At 33.5% G+C, this 13353-nt stretch overlaps 1 protein-coding gene across 4 annotated transcripts in view; it reads right to left on the reverse strand.

Annotated features, from left to right (window-relative positions):
• The window catches only part of kon (chondroitin sulfate proteoglycan 4-like protein), a 51187-nt gene that overhangs the window by 22765 nt on the left and 15069 nt on the right, over positions 1-13353 (reverse strand). For all 4 annotated transcript variants that reach the window (XM_018520667.1, XM_018520664.1, XM_018520665.1 and 1 more), the window contains one exon: positions 6657-6888. In XM_018520667.1, coding sequence (XP_018376169.1) covers positions 6657-6888 — 232 coding nt within the window. The remainder of the gene's footprint in view (positions 1-6656; positions 6889-13353) is intronic.

Genomic DNA, 13353 nt, shown 5'->3' on the forward strand with positions numbered 1-13353 from the left:
CTGCCATTGCGGAAACACGAGACAGCGCGTATGTCATACTTTCGATATAATAATATCGGCCACTGTGCCATTGTAATCATCTGTTTTCACTCATTGTCACGATTCAGCGCAATGACAAACAATTGATACACTACTATATAGTAAAATCTATTATCCGGAGCAACCATCCAGAAGGTGCTCTGTGACACACTTTTAATAATCGATTTCGACAAATTCAATCTATAGGTAAGTCGAGGAAATAGTCGCAATTAAAATTATTCGTAATTTTCCTTTTATTCAAACCTGTTGATCGTTTTTTTAATTAATATTGATTTGCAGTTCTTGTACAAACAAACATAATTTGTTTTTCCCATCTGTTTATTAATGATGTTTTACACTGAATTTCATATTTCCTCTGCAGTTCGTCAACTTTCCATTAATATGATTGCTCTGAAGAGAACACCAATAACCACTATAATTCCGAAGGAAAAGTCCACAAGAAGTTTTTTAATTTTCTAGAAAATGTATATAAAATATATCACGTTTCTACCTTAAAAACTGCCATCTAAAAGTTAAAAATTTCTTTCAAATATAATATATTACGCCATTACGGAATGCTACAGATTTTTGTAAAACATGAAATAAATATTAAAACAAATATTAAAATATTTCTAAATTTTCGAATATTATTATTTTAATTACTTTAAAAAAACTTTATTTTTTTAAAACCTAATTTTTCCTTAAAGGTATTAGATTCTTCTCTCTTGACTTTTGATGCTCCAAAACTTTTAATATTTAAAAGCTATACTTTAATAACGAAATACGACGTTTAATCTTCTTTTATTTCCACTGTATCTTCATTCTATCTCATGGAATTGTCATTACAGAAATCATACCTGCCGAAACAACATTGTCTCGACAATGTCGTCGTTCTATGTAGGTTGACATAGTTCTCGTTGTAATTTCGTTGTCCGTAAGTGGACTTGAGTATAAATACAATTCCGGGAAATAATTCATCAAGATTTCATGATCATATTAAACTTATTTCGTAATACACTATGCATTATTTTCTGTATATAAGTGTATTTCCAATATTTTGATACACAAAATATATACACAATATTCACACAATATACAATATCATACCCCAGATTTTAATAATTATATATCGTTTCTGTTAATTTAATAAATTAATCATGAAACGAAAATTAATAATATTATATGAATAATGCACGGAATTCATGCTCCGAATTATTAAATTGCAAACGTTATTTATTTTATAAGGCACACAAGTATCGATATTCGTTTCTTCATTTTTTTATCAGTGTTAATTAAATTACTAATTGTAAGCTTATTAAATTATTATATTAAGAAAAAAAATTATACTACAATTATATTATATAATAACAATACTCTCCCCCCTTTTAACTTGTACTTGTTTTTCATACTTTCCTTTTTTTCCTCAACCCTCACAATAACAATCATCTTATGTTTTAATAATATTCTCAATATTATTAGAGTTGACAATTTTAATATTAAAAAATCTTAATATTAAAAAATGTTAATTCATACAGTTGCATTTACACATACATCGATTTAATATTTGTTATTGATTTTTACAATGTAAAGACTAATTTTTATTATATTCAGCTAATTTTATTCTTTTTTTTTTTCATATAATTTCTAATATATATTGATAAATAAATATGGTAATCAGCTGATATACACAAATTGATTATTAATTATAAATTTAATTACTACATGATTATTTAATGCTTTTTAATGAAAATTTGAATAATTGTAATAAATTGTTCCAAATAAACAAATTATTAAATTCCATACTGTATGTATAACAAATAAGATTTATCTTTATTTTATGATAGGAAAAATAGAAAAATTAATTATTTTCTATTCCATGAAAATTAAAATGGTATGTTTTTAATAATAATATATCAAGGGAAAAAAGATATTTAATCCAATTTAATTTTCTTTATTTATTAAAACCATGATTCGTGAATTATTTATTAAAATCACGAAATTTTACTTCTCTTGAAACATGAAAATGTGAAAAACGCAATAATAATATATTAATTTCCACGAATACGTTTTCGAAAAGCAAAAGTAAATTTTACTCTCTAAATTCATAGAAAATTATATACATAGAAAATAACGTGCGATAATAGGTTATTAAAATTATAACTTGCAAAACATTATAGAACAATCTATTCACATATGTTATCATTATATGAAATGTTTTAGAGCGACAAATTGATTGATACAACCATCGTATTTGTTTTGATGGCACACAGCACATTGTTATGTGTAAAGTCGCACGTTATCATTCACGCGGCAACGCTCGAGGGAACAGATAGCAAAGCAAGTGGCTCTGTGTATCGTCACATAACGCCTCGAAACGCGATCGAGATTCATTAAAAGTACGTAATCATTCCTTATAATAAGCTGCTATCGAACTAAACCGTTAATTAACTTTTGCAATAAAAAATTCGTGAACGAAAAGGAATCGAAGCGATGAGAGAGAAGATTTATAAATCATCATCGAGATATTTGCAAACGATGAATCGTTCATCTATAAAATTTTGTTAAACGATGAGATAGGAATACGTCTCGTGTTTCGACTCTCATCAATTTAAATGTAATTTGCCCGCCATTTCCATATCGCGACCGCAGAGAGTATGTGACTCGCTGATTCGAATGACTCAAATAATGAAGAACCGCGAACGTATATATATATATATATATATATACGTCGTTTCATAATATTAATTTGAAATATGTAACGTGATAAACAAATTTCATAACAACACTGGTACAGTCGTTGATCATTTAATTGTGATATCACGGCGCAGTGTTTACGCGAAGACGCTCGTCGCACCTAACATTTGCTGCGCTCAGCAGAAAAAGCAGTTTTGCAACTGTTGTAAAATTCTTTAATATGATTGATCTTGCCTTAGTTCCTTACTTGACCTAAATGTAACCAATCTTATTAAAGAATTTTACAACAGTTGCAAAGCTGCTTTTTTTGCTGAACGCAGCCATTCGCACGACGATAGCTGACAAGTAATGATTACGAGCAGCTCCGTATGCTGTTGTATATTATTTGCTCTCGAATCACAGTTATATCTTATGAATATTTAAATTAGCAAATGGTCTACGATTAACGATTTATAAGATGTCGAGTAATCGAGTATTTATTGTAGCAGAAGTTTCGTGCAGCTATTTGTTTATCGCAGCAATAAAAGATCTGAGTTATATTCAAATGTAATGAAGAGTCATATATTATAAACGTTTATTAACAATTGTTAATTCTTTAAAAGTCGAGAATTAAATATATTTAGCGTTAAATATTGCCTAGAGGTAATTAATTGGCAGAGGTATAGGATGTTTGTAACTTGTTTTTTATGACGTTTAATTATTGGATATATAAAGCGATCTCACTAAACTTTCGAGATTCGAATCGAGCAGGCAGCGTATAAATTGCACTGTGTGTCGTATTATCCCTCGAAATGTAATCGCGACAAGAGGTGCTGAACATGATTATTTCCCGCGAACACATTGTGCCGATTATCAATCCGCGTATCGGGAGTGCCGTGTAAATTTTCGCCCGATTGATTTCTGGTGATTAGTGCGCGTGAGATCAATAATCAACGCATATTTTCGTGAGTGAAAAAATAAAAAGGAATTTGAGAGGAGAAGCAGGAGAAGGGGGTTGAGGAGGAGGAAGAGGTGGAGAAGGAAGAGAAGGAGAAGAGAGAGGAGGAGGAGGAGAGGAGAGACACGGATGACGGTGCAGCAAACAGGGTAAATCATTTATTATTTGCTGTTTGTTACTTTGAACATGAGTTATTTATAATTACTTTATGTGCGCAATAATTGTTTTTTGAAATATTAATTATTTTGGTCGCTTTCATAATTTGGATATTTTGTATTTTACACTTTAACTTAGTTTGCACCGTAACGTAAAATTCCGCTGCTGAGCATCATATCGGTGAGTGGCAAATCATTTTTTCAATTTTTAATATGAGGTAAGTAATGAATTTGTAAACATTGTATCAGAGATGGTAAGAATACTATAAATAGATATAACACATAAATATACATTCAGGTAAATGTAATATTTTCATTACCTTAAATTGGATAGATTATAACAGATTGGTCTTAATAATTATTTTAACTTTGGAAATATGACCATCATTGATATATTATGCATAATATTGTAGAATGTACTTATACATATAAAAAAACTCGAAGAGCTTATATCAATTTATTATATAGATATTTTGACTTATTACATAATAAAAAAAACTAATTGCGAGAAATATATAAAATCTAATTGGTGAAAATATAGAACCTAATCAATTTCGAAAATATAAATTAAAAAAGATGGAAAATATTTTGTGAATAAAATAAGTTTGATAAACCATAACGATTTTAATAAAAGAAGAGTTGCCTTTAAAGATATCCATTATGCTTTTTTGTATCAAGCATTCTGTATTTAGTTAAAACTTTTTAGGAAATCTAGAAAACATGAGGATCACATATATATTGATAACAATCATATATTAATAACAATAAATATTTCTGAAAAATTTTAAAGTATCAAATATATTGTAATTGTTAAAATTTCAGAATTTATTGTTTAGATAAATAGTGAATAAGAAGAAAAAAAGGGAAAGTAATAAAAAATAAAACTATAGCAAGTCAAACGCTGACATTTTTAGAATAATCGTTTACGTTACTTCATGATGTTCATATCTCATGGACAATGAAGACCGAAGACAATAGTTATTTATATATCATGTAGTATACATATATTGTATGTATATTTATATAAAATAAAAATAAATTAATCTTTACAGAACACGACAGTTGTCAAAGAAAAATTGTTATTATCTAGGTTTATTTTATTTCCTCTTTTTTCATTCCCAGATATACTTTTATTAGGATTTGAATTCTGCCTCTCTTGTATATACATATATCTCTTTCCAGGACTAAGTATTATATGCGCTGCTGCGTAAAAGCAATAAATTTTTTCAACATGCACAAATATAAATAAAAGAAAAATAGGAAATGTGCTTTTCACAATTACATATATATTCTAATTATTATAATTTGTTTAACTTTTATAGGACGAAAAAACCACTGTAGCGGCACTGAAACAATTATATTTTGGGGCAAGAAATACAACGAAAAAATAATAAATTATAATAAATCTTACTCAGAAAAAGCTCTAAGATTTTAAAGACCTCCACCCCCTTTAAAGTAGGTTAATAAAAAGACATAATAATATGTAATAATTTTATCCACACAAATATCTTTCACCTATATTTATTGAAAATTGACTTTATATATACTTAAAATAAAGTGAAATATATAAGAAATTAAAATGTAATAAAATCAGTGTAGTAATATGAAATCAATATAATTCGATATATAAAAATTAACAATAGAGCGATGTATATAGGACTTAAGCCGGTAAATTTTTACGATTATATTAATCAATTTTAATTATTTATAATTCGAAAAATATTATAATTTCAATATTTGCGTATTGGAATTATTGATTATAATTAATCCCCAGAACATTCCCGTTATTGAAATATTACATATTAATGATTAGGACACTGTGTAAAATATTTAATATTTAATTAATGCTGCTTCGAATTATCGGAGTAAAAGTATATCCGCGCATAAGTCATTTAACTTAATTATAATCACGATTATTCTTTAAAAACTTATTGGTTAATTATTTTTAACTTATTTATTATTTATTATTTAACTTATTTATTAATAGGTTGATATAACCTATTAATTTTATTATTCTTATATTAGCAATTTGGTTGAGTCTCATTTCATCAAATGAAAAATATGTAACTGTTGTAACATTTTTAATAATTTGTTTATAAAATTCATTTCACCCTGCATATTACTTTAGCCAAACAAATAATTGTTAATTTAGTAATTTTATATTCTCTTACGCGGATTGTTTGCAAAATTACAATTTTACTGTAATTCATCACTGTCGTAATTGTAATTTTATTGGGTTTATTTTCTGGTATATAGTAAAAGTAAAATATTAAAATGATTCATTTTTATTCAATTTAACAAAAAAATTTAATAAACGAAAATAAAATTGAAAAATTGTTTTAAATTATGTGTTTTTTGTATCATCTCAATTTCAATACAATAGTTTATATACAACAGTTAACAATAACATCCATAAAAATTCTATATAATATTTTCGTTATAAATTTATTTACACTTGCGTATTTTTTTATTTTATCAATATTTCTCACGGACATACGATATAGTGCAATATGCTGAAAATCGTGTGTCACCAAGGTCTCTGACGACAGTAACGAAAAACGATGTAATCGAGTGCGAACACGACGTTAATTATTTATTAAGCGAGACTCTTAGGCTTGATTACTTAATCTCTCCATCGTCTTCGCTACAGTTGGGCTGGATTGCCGACCATTTAACGAAACGAAGCGAAAGAAAAGAAAGGTAGTCGTGACCGTGGCGCAAATACAACGTCGATGGATATAGTGTTTGTCGGCGTACTGTGTATCGAATCTAGTTCAGTCACGTGGCAAGACAATTTATCCGGATAAACTCAATGCTTGCCTCCCTTTTCCTTGCTTGCCTTACCCTCTTACCTAGAAATAGCTCGTTGAAGTCGCCCTGTCCGCCGATGAAAACGCCGTAGTGTATGTTCAGCTCGAAAAAGCGACCCGGTAGTTGAGATCTCGTCGTGTGTATCACGTCGATCTGCAGGCTGATGTTGGCCTCGCGTCTTGTCAAGTTGACCTCGTGCCAACTGAGGTCGTTCAGTGTCAACCCTCGGGCACTCGCCATCTCATTCTCACCTGCGCCTAGATTAATGTGAACCTGCGACAAAAAGCAGGAGAAGCGCCACTCGTAAAAGTCAGTCTCATTTTTACCGGAGTTATTGTGAACGCACCGCTACCGCAAATGGGTTTTATACGTACGCGGGGTACAAATGCATTCTAGTTTTGTTTTTTCTCAGTCTTTTTTTCGAGACCGCTTGTTCCTCCTCAAAATAGAGCTTCGGTTTCCGGCCGTAGATTCGGTGCGCTTTATGCCCTTCCGCGTTAGCCAACGAATACCGTGTAGCGCGTAAAAAATTATTATTATGGAAACGCGTAAAGAGTTTTTACCGGTGAATAGCGGGAGAGGGAGGAGAGATGCGCGTATACTTTTAGGAGATTTAATGAACGAAGTAACCGACGGCTGCGTACAAAAGCCGCTAGAAGCGTCCTCCGTCATAACGTTGTAAGGTAGCTTATCTTCTTTGCGGTCTCAACGGTGTGATCAAAAAGTTTCGCACTTACTGTGAAATAATTATATCACACTGAGAGCGAAAAAATAGACTAAAATCTGATAAAAATCTATAAGCGGTAAAAAAAAATATTTTAAAATGCAAGTTATAATTTTACTTTTGAAATAAAAACGGTGCTTTTTTATATTAATATTGTCCGCGCAAAAGACGATTCAACGCGAGAATTTAATCTTATCTTGTCAAAGAATATTAATTCGAGGGAATTTGAAGTTTCAATGGAAGTATTCAATTCTTCGCGTTTTGGAAAAATAGATATAAATATATAAAAAAGTGTGGGTTGCCAAAGTAGGTGTACCAAGCTCAGCGTACGAGGTTTCCCGGCGCCAGTCATGCCCTGCAAATTCTCCGACAGCGTGAGCTGACAGGAATCCGACAGCTCGAGGTTTCGTGTATTCCGTCTGCACTTGAGGCACTCGCACAATGAGTTTGCACACCGAGAGAATGAAGAAGGCAGACAGCTAGACAGACAGTGAAAACGGCTTTCGGTCTCGTGGAGAAAATAAATGTCGAATCTCTCCGATAGCTCCAGCCAGCGTCCTGATATTTATCTGTCTCCGTAATAAAAGAAATGTACGGTCGCGATTTAGTGATGTCACTGCATTATTTTATTATTCAGGTATATTATACGTAAGAATCGCATATGTGAGGCAGAGACGTGTATCGTTATTCCCTTAAAACACATCGTGCGGCAACGGTTACTGCTACTTTGTAATCGCGCCACCGGGGATTCCTAGTTACGCGTGGTAGATTTACAATATATCCGCTGGGGTATAAATTCCAAACTCCCTGTGCATATTTAGATTTGCGGAAGTCACCTAAATCAACCGCTGCTTGCTACGTTGTTGCTCGTAGATTCTCGAATAGTCATGGATCGCAGCGTGTTTGATAATAAATTTTCTTATAGTCAGATGAATGTCATCTAAGATATTTATACGGAATTCTGTATGGAATTGAAATGTATAAAATTTCAAAAAAACATAAAATTAACAAACTTACATATATACAAATAATCCATTTGATAAAATTATGTGGCTACGCACGTGTACCGTTTTCTTCAACTTTTTATTAATTTATCGTTATTATTGTATCAAATATTTCATAAAAAATTTAAATATTTAATTATTTATATTTAAAAGAAAAAGATACAGAATCGAAAATATGTGCAGTTTAAATTAACTTTTTTTCAAGAATATATAGAACGTAAGATGAAATATATAGGATAAGTATATACATGGTGTAGATAAATGCCTTTGTCGAGATATTTTCTATAGCTCCGCTTAAGCACGCCTTATGTTTCAACGCGGTGTAATGCATTATCGAGTTACCAGATAGTACACGACGCGCTTTAGTCAGAGGTGAAGTAGCAGGGTCCTGATAAAGAGACTTTAATCGCGACCCGGATCGAGCGTTCGAGACTTATAGCATTCCGCTACGACGTCGCCATGGTATTCTTCGAGCAGTCTTCGTTGATCCTATGTAAGAGATCGCCCGAGAAAAGTCTGCTGAGGTTCTCCTCTTAATGAAAAGTCGATCGTCCGAGACTAAAGTCGCAGTGGCGGCACAACGTCGCGTTCAAGCCGCCAACTCTTTCGACTGGCACAGCAGTGCACGTCGTCGGTTTTATGATCGATTCGGTAATAAAGGCGCGAGCTTTTGCGAGTTGCGAGCATAGCCGACGATAGTAGTCGGAGCAACGCCGGATGACTATGCAGGACCCATTAATATGTATAAGCGCGACGAGACACTTTGCAGAATGTAAACCCGCCTTTGTACACACATAGTCGTCGAAGAGGGTAGTCGCATTATGAATGCATCGACGATTGGAAAATGAACAATATCGGAAGCCGCTGAGGTATTCCGGTGTGGCCGAATCGTCGGATTATTCGGTGGGTACAGTTGCGGTCAAGTTATTGATGTACCAGTATCCGAGTTTACCGCGAATCTAGATTGCGATGATACAAAATAGTAGCGGAAGAAATGTATCCTGAGGCGTAAGAGTGTCCAATTAATGATCCATTTGTTACCGTGATGTGTCGCAGAGAATTTTCCTTTCCCGTCAATCACCGATAAATGTCGCAATGCACTGAAATATTGCGATAGGTTAGAATAATTAAATTCAATTTACTGGATTACCGAGAGATTCAATATTAATGACCACTTCGCATTCGAGATGTGCACTCGTTGGTGAAACGAAATGTTCGTTTTCCGTTTATTTATTAAGACAGGCCCGTTTCCTCGTTACTTTTTAACTGCATGTATAACACCGAGGAGATATTTATTTGGGTCTGGAAAAATGTCGCGCATTGCTATTAACGATGTTTCATAATATTACTAGGATTACGGTTCTCTTAACGAAGAGAAAAAATACTGTACGACTCCTTCTCTAATTACGAGGCATTATGGCCTATTATATTAAGTTGCTACTATAAAATTCTTAATATTTTAGACTCATTAAGACACTTTCGGTGTTCTTAGTTTATTAAATACATTTTATTCCAACGAGGATTTTCTCTCTTTTGTATCCATAATTGAATATTTTCATATTTTATACAATAACCGTAAAGAGAAAGAAATCAAAAACTGACACATAAGTAAGCTAAAGCGAGATAATCACAAGAATATGAAAATCAATCTAATTAATAATTTTACACGAGAAAAAGAAAAAGCTTTTCAAGTTTCGAATATTGCATGAAAATGTAGATTTCACATCGCCAGCCATGGAAAGCAAGCGATACCGCGATATATCGCCGCAATTAGGTTCTGAATTATCGGATTATCGCCCCAGATAGAAGGGCTTTTAAGCCTTCGAAGGCGTCGTCGGTCGAGACTCCTCCATCGAGGAGGCACACGAGAACCCAGATCTGCCGTTGCACTTTTTGCCCCAGCCGTTTATCCTGTCTTCATCCTTCTTAACGATCTTCTTAACAAATTTAATTAAGCTCTGACGGCGAGCAGCTTCTTTGCGCTGCACGGTCTTAACCCTTCACGAAATTAGATTCGCGCGGTTTTCATGCCGGGATTCATGCACGTAATCAGGATACCGCACCTCCACGCGGCTAATGCACTCAAAGTAGAGAATATTTTAATACTGTCTAATACATAATGCATTGAGAGTTGGGAGATGTATTACGCCATTCTATCTCAAGGTTAAAACAAAAGTTCTTAACTGAGAGAGAGAGAGAGAGAGAGAGAAGAGTAAAAGGAATAAAATTATTCAAAATTGATACAAATTTCGTGATTGAAATAAATTATGTTGAACACTTTGGAATAATCGTAGCGGCAGCGGAAACCGATTATTCTAATTACTCTCTTCAACAAAATAATATTCGTTCTCGCGCGCGCACGCTTGTAGGTACTTCTCGCAATTGCGAGTGCCAGTTCACGAGAGTTTAGGGTGCCAGGCACGTTTCATTCGAAAGGGTGGGGAAGAGAGCGATAATGAGTCATGTAAAATATGAGAGTATGCACGAGAATATTAATCGTTGGAAAATTAATAATCTGCGGCGAAGTTGTAACTTCGTTCCAGCGCAACGTTCTTTGTACATAATTAGAAGCAACGCCCGGCTCTCATCAGCGGTTATTATCAAGAGACAGGATGGCTACTACGCGAGCTCTATCGCCGTCAGCCTTCTTCTCATTATGGCTCGTGAAACTTGTTTATAGGCACGCCGCTGTACTGCTCAGTTACGTACATGTTTCGTATATATGGGCAGCCATGTTCATCTCTACCACTGGCAATCTTGACGCTCGTCATAATAACATACATATATATCGATCACGAAAATTCGTATTCCGCGTGTATTCAATCAAAATTTCAATTTCTGATACTAACGAATAGATATGAAATTGGAATTTTGTTATATAATGCGAAACGTATTCGACGTATTTTCACGCCTATCATCCAGCAATGCGAAAATGTGTAGATGTTCTCGAAGGATCACGTTGAAGAGATAATGAATTGCTTCAATATTTTATTTTGTAGCTTCGGGAATAATTTTTTTTTTTTTTGTCGAACGCGAGAGTGAATCTCATCCATTCATTTCGTATGCATTGCGTATACCGTACGCTTAATAATTGCGCGTAAATCAACGTGGGACTCGCGCTTTCAACGAATGAATTATTTCTTTCAAAGTAATTTTTAATGGCACCTGTTCATCTCCAGGGAAACGAGAGGGAGTATCATCGCTGCGTTTGCGCGCAATCTTTTTTATCGAGGTGAAAAAAAAAAAAGATTCGTTCCATCATTTCTACCGCGAGGTTCATTATTGCGTAAAATTCGACTGAGTGACTTCGTCTCACAGTAGACTGCAGTTTTGACCGATCGTGTGAAATTTTGACCGATGCGTAAAAACGAACGCGACGGGCAACATTCCAGCCTCGAGCCGAAACATCGTCGCGCTTTATCGACGCGTAATAAAATCGGGTGTAAAAAAAGGAATCAACTCTACCTCTGTACAGTATCACCGCAATTTTATTTCGCGAAACATCGATGGAAAAGACATTATGTGGTTTTACTCTCGTTGTCGGACGTGTTTGCAGAGTGGGCCCGCGACATCGATGTTGATGCGCGTTACGTACGTTATCAAAGCCATTAAAAGAAAGTCGATTCTTTAACGAAATAACAAGGGCGTTTCGTTGAAATGCTTGTCAACTACCGTAAAATCTTTCATGACACCGGAGACAAAAACGCGTACGAACTTATCGTAAAACATTTCTTCGCCACTATCGACTTGTTGACTGCAGTTGGATACGATAGTGGCAGCGGGTTAACTCTTCGCGATCGAGGGGCAATTGCCACCGGCTGAAATGCGATATTCCGCGATATCGAAATCTACATGCGATTGAATTTGGCAGCTAGTTTGGTTGTATCTCGCCCGTGGCGAATCAATTTATTGGATTCTTTCTCTGTGGTACATGTGTTTGGTCCTTTGTACATAAGGTCTCTACATATATACGCATATGTAAGGTATTTATATCAGAATAAGGTATTGGGAGACTCGGGTTTGACATCAGGGTGAGAAAAACAAGTAGCGTTGTTGCATATCCTATCTTCTTGTATATCGATATTATTATCGGTTTTATAATTAGCGTATTTAATCGAAAATTATTCTTCTCCATTTATTTTTAAATAATACAAAAACAGCTTTTTAATAGGTAGAATAGATTGACATTTTGATCGAAGAAATATAACTTTGTTATTAATAGAATAATGTTTTTAATAGAAAACTTTACTTCTCCGTTTATTTTTAAATAATACAGAAATATAGTTTGCCGATAAGTAGAACAGATTTAAATTTTGGATGAAGAAATATCGTTTTGTAGCATTATCGATTTCAATGTGTGATATAAAAGTATATTATCCTATTCTTAACTCTTATCTCACCCTTAATCGCGCTTAACATTATTGCTGCCTTCTTTTATTAACCCTTAACTGATATGTAGTGATCTCACAGATCACCGCCTTTTGTTTTATCCCTTTATTTTCCTTGTCCTTTAGCCTAGAACCTCTTCTTCTACCTTTCTTCTATTTTTCTCTTAATAATAATATAAATGCTTTCTTTTTAATATTTCTCTCTTGCAAGTAATTATGGTAATTTAAGAAATTGCGGTGTTAAATAAAAGAAAAAGATACGGGCACGTTGGCTAAACATAAATTTATGTTCTTCTCACGAAAATTGTGTGTGCGAATATTTCGCGATATTAAATGAAAACAGCATATTAAAACTTACAAAGTTAAATGTAAATGAATATTCAGAAATAATATTACGGATTAAGATTATATTCTTATTTGCGCGATATCGCATGCATCAAAACCACAAAATTCGCCACGTCGTGATGATTAGGATCTTTCCCTAGATGCAATGTCCTTCGCCATGTCGTTGGAATCGTGCCATCTCTTTCGCCAAGAAATAAGATTCTCGAGTAATAAGAACCGCGGACACGCGCGCAAATGTTACATCTGCGCGGTGAATTCTCCTCTTTTCTAGATGCCT

The sequence above is a fragment of the Trachymyrmex cornetzi genome, unplaced genomic scaffold, assembly GCF_001594075.2.
Source record: "Trachymyrmex cornetzi isolate Tcor2-1 unplaced genomic scaffold, Tcor1.1 scaffold92, whole genome shotgun sequence".
NCBI classification, from domain to species: domain Eukaryota; kingdom Metazoa; phylum Arthropoda; class Insecta; order Hymenoptera; family Formicidae; genus Trachymyrmex; species Trachymyrmex cornetzi.